This window comes from Rhinatrema bivittatum, chromosome 9, assembly GCF_901001135.1.
Source record: "Rhinatrema bivittatum chromosome 9, aRhiBiv1.1, whole genome shotgun sequence".
In the NCBI taxonomy this organism is placed as follows: domain Eukaryota; kingdom Metazoa; phylum Chordata; class Amphibia; order Gymnophiona; family Rhinatrematidae; genus Rhinatrema; species Rhinatrema bivittatum.
The window spans coordinates 213,784,060-213,809,211 of NC_042623.1; the positions used below are offsets into that span (position 1 = coordinate 213,784,060).

A 25,152-nucleotide genomic window follows, 5' to 3' on the forward strand; every position below is an offset into this window, starting at 1 on the left:
CTGTTTTTTGCTTCCTCTTTTGGTCTTAGTTCTAGAGGATTCCTTTCATTTTTAACTAATATGTTTTGTTCTTTTATTTTGATCACAGCTTCTTATGTATGTTGTTCCCATTAGATTTGTAATTTGCATGGAGTTCTGACTAAGTTCAATAGAACAGAAGTCTAAATTCCTTATGTTGATAATGATGGGAGAATCGTAAGTTGGAGGACAAGTTTCCTAAACTTTAAACAGTGAGACTGACTCAGGAATGATTAATAGGCAGAGGAAAACAGAAAATATGAGTTTTTCCTTTTGTTGAACACGTTTCTTTCTGTTTGGTCTGTAGCACTTTAGCTTGTGAAATGTTGGCGTTTGCAGTGTGTGATTTAATACAGGATTAGATTTTTCATTACTTATGGAGCGTCTGACGTTCTATGTACATTTTTATATAACATGATACATTGCAGGCTAAGATATTGTCTGGTGGAAGCACCCATTGGAAACTTCCAGAAAAGTTTCCTTGTGTTACAGTCCTTTAGAAGCAGCTTGGGACGTGCAATCTATATTTTCAGCTGTCGATCGGTAAGCTTGTGGCCCCGTGTGCAGCGAGACGGTTGTAGATGAATTTTTTAGATCCCTGAAGAGTTTAGTAGGAAAGTCAGCATTATTTGAGACTGAGTAGAGAGGATGAATGTCAGTGACTCTTTCTTTGCTATTAAAGGAATACACCCAGAATAATGTGTACAGAGCACCTCCCAGTTATTCGCCAATGAACTCTCAAATGATGCATCACTCCCAGCCAGCCACTTGGGGATACAACCTTATGGGTCAACCACAGCAGCCAAACTTTTTCCTACAGAATCAACCCCTTCTTCCAGGTATGTGACTGCTGGTGCCATAAGGAAAGAAAGTAGTCCAGGGATCAAAAATACATTTAGTTTTAGTCATCAGAATAGCTTTTACATTAGTTTTGCTTCTCCTAACTATTACGGGGATAAATCTGAACTTGCCCACATTCATGCAAAGCCTTTTTAACACACATTTTACAATGATTTATAAGGTGAAACTATACATGTTCTTTCCCTTTGAAATTTATCCTAGGCGAGCTATATGCACACACTTACACCTGCTGATTTGTGGAGGTGGTTTCTCTGAGAAAAATAAGTGTGCTTTTGAAAATTTAAACACATGCACGTAAGTGCAAACCACCACCGCAGGAACACTTCTTCACACTGTGGATAATAGTAAACATACAAAGGGCATATGTGCATTCTTTGCATAGAGGAGAGGCAAGTTTTAAAATCCTATTTCTGTGTGGGGAAACTCTGTTAAGGTTTCCTGTTAAAAGAAGGTGTGATGTTCATGACTGGTTATATAGCAGTTAAAATGAAAGTAACTTCTTATGAAATCATGAACTTAATTTTCTTTAATCAGACACCATGGGCCGGATTTTAAAAGGGTTACACGCATAAGGTATGCGCGTAAACTTTTAAAACCCCCCTGTGCGCGCCGAGCCTATTTTGCAAAAAGGGGCGGTCGGGGGCGTGGCCAGGGGTCGCAGTTTTGGATTGGGGCATGTTCAGGGGCGTGTGGGGCGGTATGGGGCGTGGCCGAGTGCCCCGACACAGCGGCCTATGTCGGGGCCTGCCGTGCCGGCGCGCGTAAGTTACTATGCCCGGAGGCAGTAGTAACTTTTCTGATAAAGGTGGGGGGGGGGTCTAGATAGGGTCGGGAGGGTGGGTTAGGGAGGGGAAGTGCGGGGGGGGGGTGGAGGGAACGGGCAGCTCGGCGCGCGCAAGTTGCACAAATGTGCACCCCCTTGCGCGCGCCAACCCCGGATTTTATAAGATACGCGCGCGCTCTCTTTTAAAATGTACCCCCATATGCAATACCAGTGGTTCCTACACCTGTCTTGGGGGACACCCCCCCCCCCCCAGCCCAAGACCTTCCTTATGGAGAAGGTAAATGGGGCGTCCCATACTTCAGGGACTCCCATTCCACCATGATAAACTCATCCCCACACTATGAATATAGTGTTCTAGGGCCCCACTTCTATTGATTCACCATAGGTCCTACCACCCTCCTAAGGTCAGCCCTGCATTAGGGATATGCATTAGTTTCAAAAGAATGGGTAAAAAGAAACAAGTAGGGTCCAATTCATTTCTTCGGGGAGCGGGGAGACTCAAAATGAATTGAGAAGGACCCCTAAATTAAGCAAATCCTATTTATTTCATTCATTTTGAATAGAATGATTTCTATAAGCCATTAAAAGTCAATGGCTGCATATAATTCAGTAGGAGAGTAACAGGTGTGGAGTTAGGAATTGATTCAAAGTATAGAGTAGCCAGCTAGCAGACATGGGTAGGACGCACATGTTGACAAGGAGACAACAGGGATGATATATCGCAGCAAAGCATGTTTCCAATCTAACCTATCTCTGTACATTGGATACTGTGACACTGATCTTGAAGACTTGGCATGTTAGAGATTTGATGTGCATTTCTTCTGAAGACATTGTCTGTGAAGGAGGACACTGAGCGCTGAGTTCCTAGATATCTTTTCCCAAACATTTTGGCTGCTGCCCATTTTAGACTGTCAGTGTGCCAGTCACACAATAGAGAAAAGCAGCTAGACCGCGCTGTATCAGAAGCTCCTTGTCAGAGAAGACTTGTGTTGCTTGCTGTTCTATTTTTCCTTTCTGTAGACTGGAGGCAGACCGGAGAGTTGCTTTCAGAGTGAGGGTAAGGCAGAGATTGAAGCATACCAGGCTGCTTTGAGAAGCCTGTCACTAAGCTCAGAAGTGTCAGAGAACTAGTGCTCTCACAGTGTGACACTCAGTTGAAGCATTGTCGCTCTGTTACCCACACACACATTGGCACGGCATAGTCTGTGGGCATTATGGTATCATTGAGAAATATGACATTTTAATATCCACATCCCCAGTAATTGAATCAATCATGTCAGGGATAGGGAAAGGCAGAGCAAGTAAAGAAACGTTTCCAAAATTGGCCAGGTTCACAGTGCCAGCAACAACCAAAGAAGTAGTCCACCTTAATTGAATGCCCCTCTATAATCTCACATTGGCTCTCCCACCCTGTTTGACAGTTGATTACACTAGGGTGGTTTGCCCCAAAATGCCCTCATTTAAAGGAAGAAATACTGGCACGAGACATATGTTCAAGAAAAACAATTTACTATACTGAATGTCATAAGAGGTAGGTAATAAAAGAGAGACCTAATGCAAAACCACAGAATCAGGAAATGCAGCAGACAGATACAGGATATGGGAAAAATACAACCCTAACAAATTAATAAAAAACCTGGCCCAACTATCATTGTGAAACCCATTTCCATGTACTAAAATGTGATAGCATTTTAATTTGGAAAGCCCATTTCACAAGAAAATTCAAATTCCACCCAGCTTCTTGGAGGTTTTTGTGCCTCTCGGCCTTGCTTCCATGCCCAGACCTTACTGCTTGGAGTTCTCTTTACTACTGTGCCTTACTGTCATACTCCAGAGCTTACACCTTACCAGTCTTGGGTGGGGGGGGGGGAGAGATAGTGCTTTGTACCTCTCATGTTGCTTTGGAGTCTTGAAGCCTCTCTTTGCGCTGCTTGGCCCGTTTATCTGTGCCTGCCTAAGGTTTTTTCCTGCCACTTTTTCTGCTGTCTTTCCCCTTCATGCTGCCTTACAACGCTGATGCTACGTTTGGTGCCAGTTTGCCCCTTGAGATGCCATCAAGGGTTCATGTCACTGTTGGTGCCCTCTTTTGGAGTCTTGGGGTAGTTTCTCACTTTTACTGCTTTTTGGTTCCTCTAACAATGATTTGAAGAACTCCTGCCAAAACTGGTACTCCTTTGCAGAGTCTTAGGCGATTCATACCACCTTTGGTACCACTATCCAGTATCCATAGTATTTATAGGTACCCGTGGAGTTCTTTCCCCCTTCTGTTGATTTCTTCCTACAAGTTTTAAGACAATTGATTAGAAAACCCCAATTTTGGAGCCCAATATAAGCTATAATGCTTCCCCCATTGACTGTAATGACAAATGGATAAAAAATCAAACTAAAAAACAATGTTTTTTCATTTTGAAACTAAAGGAACAAATTAGGTTCTCCACAAAACAAATTTTGAACCAAAATAATTTGTTTTCCTCCTGCACATCTCTACCCTATACCAGCCAGTCAGATTTTTCAGTTTATCTACAATGAGTATGCATGAGAAAAATGTACATGCCATGGAGGCAGTGCATGCAAATCCTTTGCATGCATGTTCATTGTTGATTTCCTGAAAACCTGACTTACCTGCAAGTTCTCCAGGACATGGTTAGAAACCACTGTACTATGTATTTGTTTGTTTGGGCAATACTGCTTTGATGCCACAGGTATATCTGCAGACCTGATAGGTTCTACGTCTGTAAAGCTACATGTTTCACACGATTTAAGGAAAAGTATTAGAAAAGTGGTCACAAGGGATGTACATTTGGTTTGCATGAATGATAAAAATACAATGAATGAGGCTATTTTCATTCGTACAAACTGAAAATTAGCCTCGGATGAAAATACCTGAAAATTTTCAGATATTTTCAAATTCATGTAGAGAAAAAACCAGGCCTCCAGTGGGACTAGTCCTTTCGCTGAGGCATGACACTGGGCCCGACATCGAGGCCCAGGCCCAGGAGTAGGACTTTCGACATCTTCTTTTCTTAGTTCTTTGACTAAAAATGATGTCCTCCGCCCAGAGGACATGCCATAGTGACATCATTGTGGTGCTTTCCTCCACAAAATGATTCACCCATTGATTTAACTAAAAAACAAATGAAATGAATTAACCAGTAATTTTTTTTTTTTGTGGGGTAAAACTAAAGAAACACATTAAACCCAAAAATAATTTTTTTCTCTCTGCACAGCCATAGTGCAGACTAGGAATGTGGTACAATGATGAATGTTTTCTTCTGATCCCTTTTCTTTCTTCCGTCCCACCGCAGGCCTTGTGGCTCTCTCAAGTGGTAACAGCAGTCATCAGTGAACACAGGAACAGAGCCAGCATGCTCTCAAGGGCTTCCTTGAGAGGGCTGGAGAGAATTGAATGGATTGGAGGCTAGGGATTGGGAGTTAGGAAGGAAGGGGTTGGAGGACCCCCTGCCTCCTCCCGACTAACCTGCTTTCCCAAAAGATGTATTAAATGTTTGCTGTGGATAGAATGCCCTGAAATTTGGCAGGATAGCTAGAATCTTAGTGCAGCTTGCACCAAATTTCATTCATTTCCATCCCAGAGAAACACCTTTGCTACCTGCATTATATACAGACATTTCAACAACAGTAGGCACTTTTCTAAATTAAGGAAATATACCTAAAAACAGTATATACCTTACAAAAGTTAATTACTACAATTTATATGTTTATTATATGGGCCTGAAAAAACCCTAATTAAATTTGTGGAGATTTTTAGGTAGTTGGCTACCCAGAAGAAAGGAAAATGCATTAACATTGTTCTGTTTTAGGTGGTTCCAGACTGGACCCCACTGGTTCATTTGCTCCAACAAACACGAAACAAGCCCTGTCCAACATGTTGCAAAGACGTTCTGGCACCATGATGCAGCCGCCCTCTCTTCACGCCATCACATCTCAGCAGCAGTTGCTGCAGATGAAGCTCCTGCAGCAGCAACAGCAGCAGCAACGCCTACTACGGCAGCAGGCCCACACGAGATCTTTCCAACAGGTTTGTCCGAAGCCAGCACTCACTTGATTATCATTTTAACCCCCAGCTGGTAGCATAGTCTTTTCAGCCTTTATGAATGCTACTTCAATAATTTTGTATCACCTTCTTTTAAAAGCCCCAGCTTAAGATTTGCACATTTATATTGTTAAGAATTTGTCTCTAGCAGAAATAATACACTACTTTTTTTTTTTTTTTAATTTACCCAACAATTGGAACCAGTCTCTGTTGGACTACAGCACCCAGGAGACTTTATTCACAACCACCCAGGGTTTGTCCTTCTATTTTATATTCCCCTTCAGCTCACTTAGTCCAGTCTTTGCCTTGATGAGCCTTAGATGGGGCCTGCAAACCTGGGCTCACCCAGAGCCCTACAAAGTCTGTCTGTCTCGGTACTGCCTGCTCTGCACCTCCCATCCCCTCACCACCCCCTACCAAGGCTCTGAACACAGCCTGGAGAACAAAAGACCTGATATGGGAAACAAACCCCATTCTTCTGCATGACTGTGCACCATGCTGCCCAAATCTCTTAGTGAAGATGTACGAATCATCAGCCCCTACAGGAATCGGGTTATACAAAGTAGTCTGTGCATAGACAAGTCTTAAATTTGCCACATAAGTGCCACATAATAAAACCCTCTTCAGCTCGAGGAATATGTTTAAGGCATTTTTATACATTCTGTAGTTCCTAGATGTTTGATTTTTAGTATAATGTGTATGTGTGTATAAATAGAGATATCTGTATACACACACAATCCTATTATAGCAAATATGATTCAGGGGTATTTAATAGTAAATAATCTAAAAAGAATGTTTGTGATTTAGTTTTCTGCTGACTGCAACATAATCCTAATAAGTTTTAGTCACTGTAGAACATTTAAGATTATACAGTTATTTTTTTTTAATTTTGCAAGATCCTTTGGTTACAGGCAATTGAATTCCATATAATGGAAAAATCCTCTGAATTTGTAGGAATGTTAAGGGCCTTAACGCTAGTGTCATTCAGAGAGAGATAGAGCGAGCACCTCTGAAAGAAATCAATATGTCACTCTCTATTTATACCACTGTAAGAGGAGCCACTTTTAACTCGATGTGGGTCTTGGGGGTGGGTGGGGGTGGTATTTTACATACCCAGTAGAGGTACCAACAGCAAAGTTGACATCACTGAAGATATTCTGCTGTTTGAATTGATGAAAGGTACAAGAGGAGTTAATTTGTAGAATGCACTCACTACCTAGCTTGTTTGGCTATGCCGCTGAATATACCTGGCTAACTTTAGACCTGCCATCGAGCAAGTCTAACTTATTTGGTTGACTTAACTGGATAAGTCTGAGCAGCTGCACTTATCTGGTTAAAGTAACCAGATAAGTATCCTCACCCATTGCCTACCCCCAAGATAGCTGGATAAAGACTTATCCGGCTAAGAGGTGGCCGCTGAACGTAACTGGATAGTCAGCGGCTGCCACTTTACCAGAGAAGTCCCTATTTATCCAGCTAAGTAGCCCTAAATATTGCCTTTGATATGTACTCATTATTCTCTAAAGTGATGTGTCTAGATCTCACATGTGCATGTGAGAGGTTGTTATCTATTTCACTAGAAGTTAGATTTTTTTAAAAATTGTGTCAATATAATGCTTTTTAAAATTGAGGGGGCTTGGTCCCAGTGAAAGATGCACAAATGATTTTCCCATTTTTAAGAAATTGTGAACTTTATTTCTTTGAAGGGAATAGAAAAGAAGCTTTCAAGCTAAAATGAACAGAAATTGATAATAGAGCAAGACATAGAGAAGTCCATATTCAAAGGCATTTAACCGGATAACTCAGAAGTTATCCGGTTAAATGAAGATTTGGGATGGCTTAGATAGGGGTGTTCCAGGGTTTTAGGAGAAAGAGTTGAGTTAACTGACTGTTATCCAGCTAACTCCTAGTATTCAAAGTTAGCTGCTAATGTAGCCAGCTAAATCTGGTCAGTCCAAAGAACTGTCCTAAAGTTAGCTGGATCACTTTAGCAGGCTAATTTTTTTTAACTTTATTTTTTATTAGCATTTTATATCCAAATATGAAACATATTTGAAAGAAAAAAGTATGTATGAATATCACTTTAAAAAGTATTAGAATTATAAGAAATAACAATATAGCATTATATACTTACATCAGACCACCAAAAGGGGAGAAAGTCTAGCAAAAAAGCATTAGGGCACAGCCTAAAACAAGAAAAAAAAAAGGATTCTATATAATTTAAACTAGACGTCCCTGCCAACTCTATAGCATAGCATTGCCTCGACTACAGGCTTGCTTGTGCTGGTGCTGGTGCTGCTTCTTGGATTTGCTTGCTGCCTCTCTGAACTGGATTGTGCCTTGGACCTTCTCTTGCTTGCCGCCTGCCTCTTTGAACTGGATTGTGCCTTGGACCTTCTCTTACTGGCTGTCTGCCTCTGGGGACTGGATTGCGCATTGACCCCCTAACCTGGCTGCCTGTCGTGGTCCTGGTTCAAGTCAAGGTAAGACTGTTACACTATCATTGGGTCCATTATCACGACTGTAACAGTTAGCCGAGGCCATGGACCCAGTAGACCTAACAGCCTTACAGGCCATTCCCGGACTGGCCTCACAAGTACAACAACAACAACAACGAGTGCTGGACCAGGTGACTGGGGTTTTTGAAAGATTGGCTGCCCGTATGGATGCCCTGGCCGTCGCCTCTCCAGTGGCCGTGGCTTCTGTCACACCACCTCCTATGGTTCTATGGCTTCCACCTCCTCCGCGTTTCGATGGAAATCCCTAATAGTGCTGGGGGTTCATAAATCAAATCTGCATGCATTTCTCTCTCCAATTTTCACTGTTTTCCACAGATAAGACCAAAGTCACATTCATCTTATCACTATTGGAGGGACCAGCCTTGGCCTGGGCATCACCTCTCTGGGAACGAGATGATCCCCTATTAAGTAATATGGATGGTTTCCTGAAAGACTTTCAATTAATTTTCGATGAGCCCGGCCAATCAGCCTCCGCAGCTTCAGACCTGCTTCAGATCCGACAAGGGTCCCGCTCTCTGGGAGAATATGCTATCCAGTTCCGGATTCTTGCCGCCAAACTCTGCTGGAGCGACGATAGTCTCACAGCAGTCTTTCGTCAAGGGCTGGCCGAAGCCATTAAGAATGAGTTAGCCCCTCGAGAACCACGAGAATCCCTAGAAGAATTGATAAGCTATTCGTCTGGACCTCCATTTTCAGGAGAGGTCCCGGGAGCGGGCAGCTCTTCGATGACCGGCTCACACCAGCCTTTCAGCGGTCACTTGTGGTTCCCAAAGCTCCGGAGACTCAGCTCAGTATGGACGAACCTATGCAGATCGACCGATTCTGGATCTCGACCAAAAAGTGGCACCTTCGAAGTCAGAATAATCTCTGCTTGTATTGTGTCAGAACAGGTCATTTCGCCCTAACAAGTCGGGAAACTCCCGGACCTAGGACTGGTGGGAGAGGCCTCCCTGGGTCATGCTACGTCCTCTCCGCAAATCTTGATTCCAGTAACTTTATCCACTGCCGGAGGTTCCATTCATCTCCAGGCATTCTTGGATTCCGGTGCTGCTGGTAACTTCATAGAGGGAAGTCTTGTCAATACCAACTTCCCACAGAACTCTTGAAAACCTCTCTTACAGTCTCTTCGGTATCTGGACAACCCCTGGGGAATAAAATTTGCTTATCACCAAGCCTATTAAAATGACAACGGGGCTGCTTCACCAAGAGACTATTCAATTCTATGTGCTTCTCTCCGCTGTTAATCAGGTGATTCTGGGATTACCCTGGTTAAGACTACATCAACCCCAGCTGGACTGGGGATCACTGCAGTTAGCAAGTTGGAGTTCCTACCGTCGTTAAAACTGCCTACTCCCGGTGAAACCACCCAAGCCTCACATTTCCTGTTCAGCAATTATTCCCTCTGAATTACCTCACCAGTATGCCAAATTCACGGATGTTTTCAGCAAGCAAAAAGCAGAGGTCTTACTTCCACATCGGGCCTATGACTGTGGAATAGAATTACTTCCAGGAAGATTTCCTTCCAGGGGTAGAGTCTACACACTATCAGGACCCGAGTCAGAAGCCATGACTCAGTACATTCAAGAGAATCTGGCTCGAGGATTTATTAGACTGTCCTCCTCTCCAGCAGGGGCTGGATTCTTTTTTTGTCAAAAAAAAAAGATGGTTCCCTTCGACCATGCATTGATTATAGGGGATTAAATGCAATTACTAAGAAAAACCGGTATCCTATTCCCCTTATTTCTGAACTCTTCGACCCATTTGCAGATGATACAAAATTATTCAGAGTAGATAAATCTCAAGTGGATTGTGATAAATAGCAGGAGGACCTGGGAAATTGGGCATCCAAATGACAGATGAAATTTAATGTGGAAAAGTGCAAGGTGATGCATATAGGGAAAAATAACCTATGCTGTAGTTACACAATGTTAGGTTCCATATTAGGACCTACCAGCCATGAAAAAATCTAGGCGTCATAGTGGATGATACATTGAAATCGGGAGCTCAGTGTGCTGCAGCAGTCAAAAATCAAACATTAGGAATTATTAGGAAGGGAATGGTAAAAAAAAAACGGAAAATGACTTAATGCTTTTGTATCGCTCCATGGTGAGATCGCACCTTGAATACTGTGTACAGTTCTGGTCGCCACATCTCAAAAACAATATAGTTGCACTAGAGAAAGGTACAAAGAAGGGTGACCAAAATGATAAAGGGGATTGAATGGCTCCCCCTATGAGGAAAGGCTAAATAGGTTAGGGTTCTTCATCTTGGAGAAGAGACGGCTGAAGGGGGTTATGATAGAGGTCTATAAAATCATGAGAGGTCTAGTATGGATAAATGTAAATTGGTTATTTTCTCTTTCAGATAATAGAAGGACTAGGTGGCACTCCATGAAGTTAGCATGTGGCACATTTAAAACCAATCAGAGAAAATTCTTTTTCACTCAACACACAATTGAGCTCTGGAATTTGTTGCCAAAGGATGTGGTTAGGGAATTAGTGTTTGGAGAAGTTCTTGGAGAAGTCCATTAACTGCTATTAATCAATTTGATTTAGGGAATAGCCACTGCTATTACTGGCATTAGTAGCATGGGATCTACTTAGAGTTTGAGTACTTGCCAGGTATTTGTAACCTGGATTGGCCACTGTTGGAAACAGGACACTGGACTTGATGGATCCTTGGTCTGAGCCAGTATGGCAACTTCTTATGTTCTTAGATCTGGCCAAAGCAGGAAATCTCCTGAGCTTTTGCCCTTTAAATAAAACAAGTCAGTTGCGGAAAAATAAATAAAAAAATAAATCTACAATCTTGTGGAAAAAGAAATGTTACCAGCATGGGATATCTTCTCTGCAGAACTCTCCAAAAGTCTTGAAACATCCAGACTGTCTGTCAAAACATCTTTCATACCTTGCTCTTCTGCTGCTGCAGCTCCCTAGTTTTTCTAGCAAGAGGGAAATAAAAGATTATACTAATATGGGAATACCAGCCTCAGGAACCTGTAAGATCTTCAAATATTGTTTAAAAAGTTCAAGTGGCGATCAGTCTAATCACAGGAAAGTTGTAAATATGAAGATTTAAAGCTGTAGCGTGAATTTTCCAGCTTCAGTTGTATTGCTGTTTGAGCTCAAATTAATATGATTGAACATCAGAGACTTGGGAAACAGGTTTCCAAAGAGCTCAGTTTCATCTCACAATTAGCCACCTTCTCGTCCTGCACAAGAGATCTCAAATGTATATCCAGTGTGAGAGTAGCTAATGAAGAAGATTTTTCCAAAGCGGCCATTACAAACTATATACTTTCTAAAGTAACAACAGGAGGTTTGTCCATCGGCATTTTGCCCTTATGTCCAGCAATCGCAGCAAGGATCTCTAAATGAGTTGGAGGAGGTCTTTTCCTTCCTGCCACTCGAGTTCCACTTTCCATCCCACTGCATCTGAACGACACTGTGCTCTACTCTGCGTGCGTCCCCTCTGTACAAACCAAGTAGGGAGGTGCTGACTGGTAATGCCAAATAGGTGTCCAACTGCTCATGGATCTCCTAAGTTGCCATTTTAGCAAAGACACAGCTTGGGGAAGTTGGTGTCACACAGTCATCAAGTCTAAGAGAGACCTCCGCCAGCAACAGACTGGCTGCCCCACCTCCTGCCAAGTCGGTCGCCGATGTTGGAAAGCTGGCTAACTTTAAGATTGCCAGTTATATTCAGTATTTTGGCTGCACTATTTAATATATCTCCAAAGTTAGCTGGATAAGTTTATCTGGCTAGCTTTGCTAACTGGACAATGACTGAATATGGACCTCAGAGAAATTCACATTTAGAGATTTGTTTACATTGAAATCAATATTCAACACCTCGTAGCCAAATAATTCTGATTTATCGGGCTAAGTGGCACTTTTCAATATTTGGCCACATTCAAAGGCTGCCATTGAGCCAAAAACTATTAAATACAGCTAAGAAGTGGTCAGGATAGGGGTGTTCCAGGGTATGGCTATTTATCCAGCTAACATAACCGGATAAGTGCAGATAAGCCCCTTAACAGAATTGTGAGGGTAACCTACACAGGGCAGCAGTTATTACCCTTAACAGGAACATGGAGTAACCTGCATGGAGCGGCATTTACTACCATGGGAAGCTCGCTGGGCAGACTTGATGGACCATTTTGTCTTTTTCTGCCATCATTACTATGTTACTATATGATATTCAACCTTATCCAGCTACTGATGAGCAGTTCTAAAGTTAGCCAGATAAACTTTTGAGAGCCAATCGGCTGCACCACTGAATATCCCGTTATGTTAGCTGTATATGTTTATCTAGCTAAATATTTCAGCCGGATAGAGGCTGAATATCTTCCTTAATGTTTCCAAAAGCTGCAAACTGACTTGGACCAACGTGAGATCTCAGCTTAGTGCTTCCTTCATGTTGGATTAAGAACATGCCTTACTGGGTCAGACCAAGGGTCCATCAAAGCCCAGCATCCTGTTTTCAACAATCCAGGCCATAAGAACCTGGCAAATACCCAAAAACTAAGTCTATCCCATGTTACCGTTGCTAGTAATAGCAGTGGCTATTTTCTTAGTCAATTAATAGCAGGTAATGGACTTCTCCTCCAAGAACTTATCCAATCCTTTTTTAAACACAGCTATACTAACTGCACTAACCACATCCTCTGGCAACAAATTCCAGAGTTTAATTGTGCGTTGAGTGAAAAAGAACTTTCTCCGATTAGTTTTAAATGTGCCACATGCAAACTTTTTTATTCACTGTCAGTGATACAAAATGAATGTGTGTGTGTGTGTGTATATGTTACATCGGTATTACCCGTAGTTTATTATTTATACATATGTCTTAAACATTAACAATGACTTGTAATTCTGTAAATGATGTTGCCAAGATTGCATGCAGAAAGCAAGTGGACTTAGCATACATAACTTCATGACTCCCCAGCTTTGATACTGGATTCTAGGTCTGCTCCACAGAAGTGCCTGCCGGGGAAGGACTGGTATAGGCATGGTATTTTTTGGAACATGACATGAAACATTCTTTAATGAAGGCAGCATTTTGGTGATTGGTTCCTGTAAGGAAGAAATTTGTATAGTGTCATTTTAAAGTGAATTGACAGCAGCTTCACAGTAGACCATGTTAGGCATGAAAAGAAAATGTACATTGGAAAGCACATGCAATATCACTTAGAGCAATTACGGCAAAGTTCAAGCAGGATCTCTTTCCAAACTCTGAATTGCTGGTGGAAATCCTAGTCATTGTGCAAGAGCAATATCCAATAGCTGGATTTGGAATTCCAGGGTTGTAGGAGCCTGGCTTCTAGCTGGGGGTTTCATTTTCTCGCAAAGGTTCTGCCCCTGTGAGCACACAAAAAAAGGAAGATGAATCCTAGATTAAGGAGTCTTGAAATATTAGTATTAAATAAGGGCATAATATAAATTGCCTGTTTTAGCATTCTGAGAGATACCTCAGTTCCTGACAGGTTGAAGTCTGCATTTGCTGTTTGTGTTTCTAGATACAAAAAAAAAGAGAAAAAATAAACCAACCCTTCTGTCTCAGAGTAACTGCCTAGTGGTTAGAGCAGTGGGCTACAAACCAAGGAAACCAAGGTTCAAATTCCTCTGCCGCTCCTCGTGACCTCGGGCAACTCACTTTACCCTCCATTGCCTCGGGTACAAATTAAGGCCTAGAGGCACTCAGCCATAATGTTTTTTTGTGGGAAGTTTCCCACTATCATAGGAGAGGGGGACAGGGGTGTTGCCGCAATAGTGTGTCCCTCCCCTGAAAAAAACATTGGCGCTTTGTTTTGTCTCATGGTAAAAAAATGCAGGACAAAACAATGTGGTTAGGGCCCTTTAGGTGTGAGGGATTGCCATGGCCGTAAAGGACCAACTGCAGAAAAAATTCACTGACAAAAAGAAATTGAGTGGATGTCAAAGCTGATACTTGGCTCAACCTAGGGGACACCACTTGAGGCAGCCCTGACACTCATAAGTGTAAAAAAAAAAAATTGTTCATGGCCCCATCCCCCACAATTGTATCATCAATAAAGTGTGGCCCATACTCCCCTTACCCAACAAAATACTGTGACAGACCTCTCACCCCGCACTCCAATAATACGCCAAAAACATTGTGGGTTTGGTGCCCCCATCCCTTCCCTTTGGTACCCACGTTAGTATCCCGGAACTCCTACATTAGATTTAACGAAACCCAGGAAGAAGTGTTGATTTATTGCGGCTGACCACTTTCTCAGCCAGCTGTGATAAATTATTTACATATAATTGCCTCTTAATGAGCTGCTTTGCATGGATTAGTAAAAATCATGCATGCAAATCACATTCAAAGCAGCTTATTGTAATAGGGGAGGGACTCTGGGCAGGGCCATGCTAAATTTTGCGTATATTATGCAATATCACTGCAATAGGGCTCCAACATAAAATATCGCCGCGATAAGGCTCTGTTGTGCAATAAACAGCATGTATTGCCGATATATTCTATTTAATATGCATTAGAGACCTATCGCAGCTTGATGCATCTCTTGTTAGATTGTAAGCCGCCTGGGGATAGGAAAATACCTACAGTATTTGAATTAATCCACTTTGAAGTTCCAAACAAGTGGAATATAAAACAAACAAATAAATGTTTCCTCCTCATGGTTTTGGCCTGCTAGGAGCAACGCTGGATGCGCCGGGAGCTGGATGATAGTTCCAAGCTCCCAGATATGGTAAAGGGTTGTGGGTGTGGGGTCAGGTTGGGTTGACACGCTGGGAAGGGGGCAGCAATGGGGAACTTAATACTTCATTACATTCGTACTGTGCACCCATTTTACAGCAGCAGGAGCAAGGTCCATACCATAAATCATGCGCTGAGATTTCAAAATGAAATCTCTGTGCATGTTGTCTGCTAGCTCTGTCTGCCCTGCACTTCCAGCCCAGTTCATTTGCAGTGCAGGTAAATGCACCCATGCTACTTTTGCCTGCAGAGGGGGAGATCAGTTTTTCAGATTAGCACGGTAAAATGTTACGAAAATCAAGTCTCTAAACTGTTTGTGATCTGTGATTTTTATTATTTTGGAACAGACAAGGTGATATATCTTATAAAACCTGTACCTTTTAAAATACTTTTTCGGGGGATAAATCTGACAATCTTGTAAGTAAATAGAGTAGCCAGATTGTCCTTTGTGATTTGTGCTTGTGAATTCTTTCCTGATTCTAGGAAGAAGCTATCAGAATTTTACAGAGATCGCATTGTTCTGCTCAAAGTAGTAACAAACCATTTGCTCACAGCTTTGGAATTTCTCCTCTGGTTGCTTTTGCCACCTGGGATGCAGCTAGTTTTTACTCTACCTGGCCAACGGCTTTTGCTATTGATTCCATCTGGACTGGAGCTTTAGTGCTCAAGTCCATAACCTTTTACGTGTGCTTCTAAATACAACTTCTTTTCTTCATAGCATGTGTTGTGCCGCAGACTTCCTTTCCTACATTTTAATTCTTAAGAAAAGTCCATTTCACTAAATGCTGCAAAATTTGTGGTTTCCTGTCCACAGCTCATTTTACCTTGTATGGTAATTCAGGCTCATAATCTAGAATTTTTCCAAATGAATCTCTGGATCAGTGCTTTACATTTATGTAAAGCTACGAGAAGTCTCAGGGTGCTCTCACATTGACCGCAGGTTTCTCTCCTTTTGCATCTGGCAAACTTCTTTAGAAAATGGTGGGTTTTGGGGTGAAGGAGTGCACTAGCTTTTCTCAGTTGTCTCAATGACTGATTTCAGATAGAAAAAAAAAAAACAACCAGGGGCCAAATATTTCAGACTTTGGGAGATTTGAGAGGGAGCAAGTTTGTTTGTTTGTTTATTTAATACACTTTTAGACTGCTTCCCTGGTCATAAGGCCAATCAAAGCGATGAACAGAAGTGGACTGGTCACAGTAATTAAAACATGAATACCAACTTTCCCCAAGTAGTTTTAAAAACAAAGGTAGAGCATTTTCAGCTACAGATCAAAGAGTTCATAGACAGGTTTAAAAAAAAAATAGGCCTATACAAAGCCTCAAGAATTTCCAAATAATTTAGGGAAAACCCACCCCCTGCTCTGGTGAAACTTGGGCCCTGCATGCGTATCATCTACTGATTTCCCATCATGAATGCCTTGCCCTCTCCACCTCCACCGCTGACAAGATAAAATAAAGATACCTGACTCTCCACCTTCGTTGCTGACTGGAGAATATAACAAATAACCAAATTAAAGCTCCAGGCTCAAGAATTTAATCACCGAAACCAATCATTGCTGGCTAATTCAAAGAGTTTCTCTTCAAAAATTCAGAGTTAGTAGGGAAAGCAGGTACGTTTATCCCCATATTCTTTGCAAGTACAACGTACACGTGGTAAGATATGTGGAAGAATTTGAAAATAAAATTCCCACATGTACTTTACTTTCTGTGGACTAGCCCCGCCTCCTTTTGGCTCAGCTAAAATTACATACACCGTTGTAACAGTGTTCAAACTTTAAGAACATAAGAAATTGCCATGCTGGGTCAGACCAAGGGTCCATCAAGCCCAGCATCCTGTTTCCAACAGGCCAAACCAGGCCACAAGAACCTGGCAATTACCCAAACACTAAGAAGATCCCATGCTACTGATGCAATTAATAGCAGTGGCTATTCCCTAAGTAAACTTGATTAATAGCAGTTAATGGACTTCTCCTCCAAGAACTTATCCAAACCTTTTTTGAACCCAGCTCCACTAACTGCACTAACCACATCCTTTGGCATCAAATTCCAGAGCTTTATTGTGCGTTGAGTGCAGCATACAAAAGGGGCAATTTGAAAGAGGAGTTTTTACGTGGTTAAACATGTATTCACCTGTGTTAAAAGCTTTTGAAACTCACTCTCTCTGTCTAAACTGAAATAAAATAGAATTCCAGAAGCCAGCCATGGAAATTTACCTAAGCTTGATCATTGCAAGTAGCTGCAGTAGCTTGCCCTGTACGGAATCAGCACATCAGATCCATGCACACTTCTTGAGATCTTTCATCTGAACTACAGGAGAGCTGCTCCAGGAGTGGGGAGCTCCCCATGAGTTACAAGGGGCAGGCTGGGGCCAACTTAAGTCAAAAAGTATGAATTTACAGTCTCTGGTCTGCACAGAGATCCAAATTGTAGAAAAAAAGAGTCTAGGTAAGAAATAATTTTCTTCTCTTGAATGCATTATGCTGTGCTTTTGTTGAAATGTCTGCAGATGAGATCTAAGCTCCCTTTCAAGTTGGCAGGCTAGTTCCTGCTCTGTTAAAGCTTGTTTGTCATAGAAAATCATTCCTACAGTTTTCAAAAATGTATATTTGCTTGTATGCTTTAAAATATCCAAATGAAAATGTTTAACTTTTCCCATTCCTCACTGTTCTTACAAGAACATGAAAATGTAATAGATCCAAAGATCAAGCCATTGTTCTTCTTGCTTTGATCCTGTATGCCTGCTTGGAATACAGCCGGCTTTTTATGCACTTCAGATGCCACGATTTTTCAGTAGCTGTATGGGAATTTTTCACAGTACTAGGTCATTTATATCAGTATGGGTCAGCATACTCTGATACACTGGCTGAATATTTTCTTTTGTCTGTCACTTAGATATTTTGTCAGCATTTGCGGCCTCCTTACATCCTTGTTGCAATTATGCATATGTACATCTTGTAATCTTGTAGAAGGGATCTCCACTGGTCACATAACTCCTGCCGCCTGTATATTTCTGTGCATTGTGCCTAATGGGCTTACTACTTTTGATATATGGGTCTGTTATGCTACATATTTTCTTTTTAAACACATCAGCATGCCAACTGAATAAATGATTAAACATTTGTTTTATTGCCTAGGTTTGCTTTGATAGGGTCATTGATTTTAAAAAGACAATTACCTATATACTTTTGCAATATGCATTAGGTAAATAATTTGTTTAAGGCTGAACAAAATTACATTTAATTCTCATTCTCTGAGTTGGAAACTGCTACATTTTGTTTCAGGTTATAACAAGGCCGCCTATGGTCTGAATCAGTATTCTGTTGCAAATAAGTATGTTTTGTCAATCTTTTTCAGGGCCAGCCAGTAGACCAGGCTTCTTTATTTGCTCAACAAGCACGACCTTCCTCCCAACTTCAGCAATACCCAGGGATACATCAAGCACAGGTGCTATTACTAGTCCAGGAACGTACTGACATGCAGTATGAATGATGTATGACAATACTACAAAATATACCTGAACTCATTTCTGCATAAAGTTACAGGGTGATGTTCAAAGGAAAATGTAAATGTAACACCAAAGCCTTTGAAAATTGCTGCAATATATGCTTTTGGATTGTCTATGGGTTTTACCTGCATTATGTGCACATAACAGGTAAATGGGCTTTTGAAAATTGCTATAAAAGTATATAATTTTACATTTTCCTTTGAAAATTACCCTGGCAATCTGAGGACAATATTCACAGGGTTAAATAGGTTTTCTGCACCTTACCCCCCCCCCCCCCACACACACACACACCATGCATCTACTTAACCGCATTTAGGTGCAACGTTCTTAGGGGCATGTTATGGGCAGGATCCGAAGACAACACACATGGATTGTTTTCCATAGAGATTTTTACCTACAGGAAAAGCAAATGAAAAAGTCCACAAGTAGTTTGTTCACATGTACTTTCCCTTTGGAGTTGTCCTCACTGTCGGGCTGATACAGTAAAATCGCAGGAGAGCGGGCGAGTGCCCACTCTCCTGTGCACGCGATTCAGTATTTTAATTTATTAAAATTAGGGCCAGCGGTAAAAAGAGGCGCTAGGGACCCTAGCGCATCCCTAGCGCCTCCTTTTTGACAGGAGTGGCGGCTGTCAGCGGGTTTGACAGCCGACCCTCAATTTTGCCGGCGTTGGTTCTCGAGCCCACTGACAGCCACGGGTTCGGAAACCGGACGCTGGCAAAATTGAGCGTCCGGTTTTCGAGCCGCGGGCCCATTTTAAATTTTTTTTTTTTTTTTTTTTACTTTTTTTTAACTTTCGGGACCTCCAACTTAATATCGCCATGATATTAAGTCGGAGGGTGCACAGAAAAGCAGTTTTTACTGCTTTTCTGTGCACTTCCCCGGCGCCTGCAGAAATTAACGCCTACCTTTTTCTTAAAGTAAAATGTGTGGCTTGGCTGCACATTTTACTTACTGTATCGTGCGGGAATACCTAATAGGGTCATCAACATGTATTTGCATGTTGCGGGCGCTATTTGGTTAGGGGGGGTTAGACGCGCGTTTTGGACGCGCTATTACCCCTTACTGAATAAGAGGTAAAGCTAGCGCGTCCAAAACGTGCGTCCAAATGCCGGCTAACAGGGCGCTTCGTCGGCCCGTGTGTGTTGAAAGGAGGATAGGTGAAAAAGACTGAGGGTTAATGTAGTTCTGATAATTGAGTCCTTGTTTGTGGTTGGTGATGTTCCCTGCTTCCCCTGTACACAAGTGGTTGCATAGATTTATTATTACATCCAGGTAGTGTCAAGATTTTGTAACATTTATCTCTATTTCAGCAATGGGCTAGCAAAACCTAATGTGCAAATAGGTGTAACATAGACCTAAATCAAGTACACTGAGAGCTTTGCATTAAAATAATACATTTCCTTTGTGCCTTTATATATTAGTAGGGATCTTTCTATCAGTGTTTATTACAACAAAAATAAAACTATTAACCTGGAAAAAGTCATTTTTTCCCCACTGATTTGTCCTGTGTTTGTTCTTAAACACTGATAAATTTCCAGGGAAAGTAAAATAAATCCTGAACACTAAAGTCCTTATGTGTTAGCTATATGGAAGCTTGAACTACTTGAGCAGAAAGCAGCAACAAAAACCTGCCTTCCCAAAAACACACTGCACTGCACATCAGCTCTGTGAAAGAACGTGTGATTGATTATACGGAGGAGCAGAAAATTAGAAAAGATGGACGATCCCCAAAAGAAACAAACAAGACTGAAAAAGTAGAACAAATGTTTTCCTCGGCTTATTACTTAGGAATAAGCTCCATTAACTTTTTTGTCTGTTAATGTTTAGCTGTTCTTGGTTTTGGCAGCACATAGTCCAGCTTGGTGATTCATGTGCCCATACTGTCAGCATTAAGCACAAGCTACAGTATGCATTTGACACTTTTTTTTTTTTTGCAGACTATTCCCCATGGATACACAATGTACAGTTCTCCAATGCCTCTGCAGCAACAACAGGCTGGTAATGTAGTGCTTTCCCCTACTTACAATCCTAGAACATATGCAGGAGCCCAGTCCAGCCCAGCCGTTATGGAAAGACTAAGACAAATGCAGCAACAGTCAAGCGGTTATATTCAGCAACCGGCCGCTGCTTACCTACAGCCTTTAACCAGCACTCAGCGGTAAGAACTTCCCGTTGAATTGAGGGTCCTGCTGTTGCATTTATATGTTTGGGTTCTGGGGCCTATGGCATTTAGTTTGAACCCCATTCAACTGAAAGTATTCAGAATTAACACTGTAAAATAGTGGAAATCCAATACTTGGTAGATAACCTGGAGCCACAAAAATAAATATTATAAAATGCTGAACTAAAAGAATTCTTTTGAGCCAAGAGCCTTAATTATATAACAAGATTGTTACACACAAGGAATTTTAAAAGGTGGTTTCATAAACAATTTTTTTCTGTTTTTCTTACTTTGGATAACATTTGAAATGGATCTCTATATTTTTTCTTATTTTGCTGTTCTGATTGTCTCACAGGTTTCTGTACCCTAGGTTGAAGGGTGGGCAAATCCTTTCCTCAAGAGCCACAAAGAGGTCTGTTTTTCAGGATAACCAAAAATATGCAAATTAACCAGGCTCTTGGACCATCTGCCTAAAAAATATATCTGATGAAAGTCCATTTCGGAGACCTGAAAACAGGTCTGTTTGCAGCTCTCAGGGACTGGAGTTGCCAGCCCCTTTCTTACATCATTAGTGGTGGAGTAAGAGTATCATGAGAAGTTTGCACTATGTCAGGGCAGAAAGAAACAGTAGCTCCTTTCGGCAGTAGCATGGAGATATCTTGTGTAATATCAGAATACTATTTGCCTTTCCTTTCTCAGAGGGTAACAAACTAACCCCATGAAGAACATGTTAGGTATCTACCATTAAAAATGTCCCATGGCTTCATAAATGGTTGTTAAAACATCAGCTGCACCCCTTTGAAAGATTATGGCAAAAAGAGAAAATCTGACTCAATCTCCGAACACTGTAGGTGTCAAACACAAAGTTGTAAGAATGCGATCACGGAAGCAAAGAAGTCTTGTTAATCTGGTAATTGCAACAGGCTGAGAACAGACCAGAGGAGCTGTTCCATATAATTGGGGAATTTATCACAATCACAGGAGATTCAGACATCTTTGGGTGTCATTGAAAGGAAGGATTTAGAATCACTACCACAAAAGCAAGAAGGACAAAGGCACAAGAAAAATGGGTAACTTAGATTATATGGGGGATTTTGAGTTGTTTCGGTTGGTGATGGGAGATGGAAGTGGAAAAATTATTCAGCGTATGAGGCCAAGTACCTGAGGCCTTGTTCTATCCCCTCATATTTAGTTAGGTGAAAAGAACTGCAGTTATTTCCTCTTATTGCTATGACAGTTAATGCCAGTCATTAGCAGGGTATAGTTCCTCCAGCCCTTAAAGAGGCAGTAGTTTGTCCAGTGTTGTGAAGAACCAGAAACGACGCAATATTAGTGGGTATCTACTGTCCAGGTAGTAATCTTCCTTTTTTTCGTAAGAGCCTTGAGAAAGTGGTGTATCAGCAGATTTTGACACAGCTGAGAGAAATTTAGGATTTCCGTGCACGTCAGTCTGGTTTCTAGAAAGGGCATAGTATGAAGACAACTCTTTTGGAACTCACAAATGGTATCCATATGCAGACAGACAGGGAAGCAAATTGCGTTTTTGATTCTGCTTGACTTTTGCCCCTTTTGACACCATTGATCGTGAGCTGCTGCAGCACCAAATGAGAAAGGTGGGAGTTTCGGCTACTGTCCTCGGTTGGATTACATCATTTCTGGAAGGCCATTCACAATGGATTGATTTGGGGGGTGGGGGAAGACTATGTATGGCTCAGTTTTTGGCATGCAGAATGCCATGGGGTTCTGTGCTTTCACCACTTCTTATTAACGTGTACCTGGCTCTAGCACTATGACTGATACAAGTAGACTATTTTTTCTTTGCAGATGATATACAAATTGTCGCTTTTATAGAGGGAGATCAGAAGCAAAGGGAAAGGAATCTGAATGTATGAAATTAGTAGCAAAGTGGTTGGAGCAAACTAGGCTTAAGCACCATTCAACCAAATCTGAGGCCCGATAGATCAGTAGATGGGGAGAGAATTGTCCATTTATCATCAATACTAGAGTCGATCTCATTCCCAAAGATGTCATAAAAGGTTGTAAGTTCACGCAGACTCCCATTCACTGCAGAAACAAATATCAATAGTTTGCACTTCATTATTTTCTATCACATTTGCCAATTCTGCTATTTGTAGAGAAGAAAGCAGAAAGGTTTAGCTCTTATTATTCATTTGTTACTAATCTCACAGTTTATTGAAACTATCTCTGTGTGAAGGGTTTCCATTTTCTCAGTTGAAATGATTACAAATACTTTAGAATATGGTGGCAAGACACATGACATGGGTATAGACTAGTGATTATATTACCCGTTCTGAAGGAGTTACATTGAATTTTAAGATCTTCCCAGTAATTTTTAAATGTTTTCATATGGCAACTCCATCTTATCTGGCAAGCATTTTTTAAATTATGTTCTGGGGAAAAGCCTCATATCGTGTCAGCAGTCTCTATTGACTATCCTGCCTTGACTGTGGCTAAGCTGACAGTGACCCATTAGTGTGCAATTGCTCCATATTTATGGAATAATGATCTATGAGACTTGCAGGCAGAAACAAATTCCTTGTCTTTCAAAAAAAAAAAATTAATGGTAGTACTGGGAAGGCTGTAACTGGAGTGCTTGGGTGCAGATGCAAAATCTTTTTTGTTATTTTTGTTAGTGTGTGATGATATTGTTTTTTTCAGTGATTATAATAACTGTAATTTTGATATGGTTACCTTATTGTAACTCGCTTTCACTGGTTTCTGAAAGGTGAGAAATCAGTTGAAGAAATGACGACAGAAAAAGACCAAATATGGCCCATCCAGTTTGCTCAGTTGAGATGCTTTGTCCAAATGTTGTATAAATAAGTGCTGGCTGCTGAACCTGTTGGCAATCCGTGATGGTCCTATGTATTTGCTGGGGGTTTGTACAGCAACTTATTGAACTCTGGATATTCCCCTAGGCTCAGTCATGGATTCAACCAGTGTTGTTGATGTAGTCTTTTCTGGCACACATCTCCCTTGGTGAGAGAGGTAACGGTGGTGGGGCCGCTTGGCAATAGTGATCATAATATGATCAAATTTGATTTACTGACTGGAAAAGGAACAGTGTGCAAATCCAAGGCTCTCATGCTAAACTTTCAAAAGGGAAACTTTGATAAAATGAGAAAAATTGTTAGAAAAAAACTGAAAGGAGCAGCTACAAAAGTAAAAAATGTCCAAGAGGTGTGGTTATTGTTAAAAAATACCATTCTAGAAGCACAGTCCAGATGTATTCCACACATTAAGAAAGGTGGAAAGAAGGCAAAACGATTACCGGCATGGTTAAAAGGGGAGGTGAAAGAAGCTATTTTAGCCAAAAGATCTTCATTCAAAAATTGGAAGAAGGATCCAACAGAAGAAAATAGGATAAAGCATAAACATTGGCAAGTTAAATGTAAGACATTGATAAGACAGGCTAAGAGAGAATTTGAAAAGAAGTTGGCTGTAGAGGCAAAAACTCACAGTAAAAACTTTTTAAAATATATCCGAAGCAGAAAGCCTGTGAGGGAGTCAGTTGGACCGTTAGATGATCGAGGGGTTAAAGGGGCACTTAGAGAAGATAAGGCCATCGCGGAAAGATTAAATGATTTCTTTGCTTCGGTGTTTACTGAAGAGGATGTTGGGGAGGTACCCGTAATGGAGAAGGTTTTCATGGGTAATGATTCAGATAGACTGAATCAAATCACGGTGAACCTAGAAGATGTGGTAGGCCTGATTGACAAACTGAAAAGTAGTAAATCACCTGGACCAGATGGTATACACCCCAGAGTTCTGAAGGAACTAAAAAATGAAATTTCAGACCTATTAGTAAAAATTTGTAACTTATCATTAAAATCATCCATTGTACCTGAAGACTGGAGGATAGCAAATGTAACCCCAATATTTAAAAAGGGCTCCAGGGGCGATCCGGGAAACTACAGACCGGTTAGCCTGACTTCAGTGCCAGGAAAAATAGTGGAAAGTGTTCTAAACATCAAAATCACAGAATATATAGAAAGACATGGTTTAATGGAACAAAGTCAGCATGGCTTTACCCAGGGCAAGTCTTGCCTCACAAATCTGCTTCACTTTTTTGAAGGAGTTAATAAACATGTGGATAAAGGTGAACCGGTAGATATAGTATACTTGGATTTTCAGAAGGCGTTTGACAAAGTTCCTCATGAGAGGCTTCTAGGAAAAGTAAAAAGTCATGGGATAGGTGGCGATGTCCTTTCGTGGATTGCAAACTGGCTAAAAGACAGGAAACAGAGAGTAGGATTGAATGGGCAATTTTCTCAGTGGAAGGGAGTGGACAGTGGAGTGCCTCAGGGATCTGTATTGGGACCCTTACTGTTCAATATATTTATAAATGATCTGGAAAGAAATACGACGAGTGAGATAATCAAATTTGCAGATGACACAAAATTGTTCAGAGTAGTTAAATCACAAGCAGATTGTGATAAATTGCAGGAAGACCTTGTGAGACTGGAAAATTGGGCATCCAAATGGCAGATGAAA

At 41.3% G+C, this 25,152-nt stretch overlaps 1 protein-coding gene across 1 annotated transcript in view; it reads left to right on the plus strand.

Moving 5' to 3' along the window:
- Positions 1–25,152, plus strand: part of MED12L (mediator complex subunit 12L) — a 764,678-nt gene that overhangs the window by 638,816 nt on the left and 100,710 nt on the right. The window contains exons 38-41 of the mRNA XM_029616044.1: positions 701–857; positions 5,485–5,702; positions 18,323–18,412; positions 20,414–20,634. Coding sequence (XP_029471904.1) covers positions 701–857; positions 5,485–5,702; positions 18,323–18,412; positions 20,414–20,634 — 686 coding nt within the window. The remainder of the gene's footprint in view (positions 1–700; positions 858–5,484; positions 5,703–18,322; positions 18,413–20,413; positions 20,635–25,152) is intronic.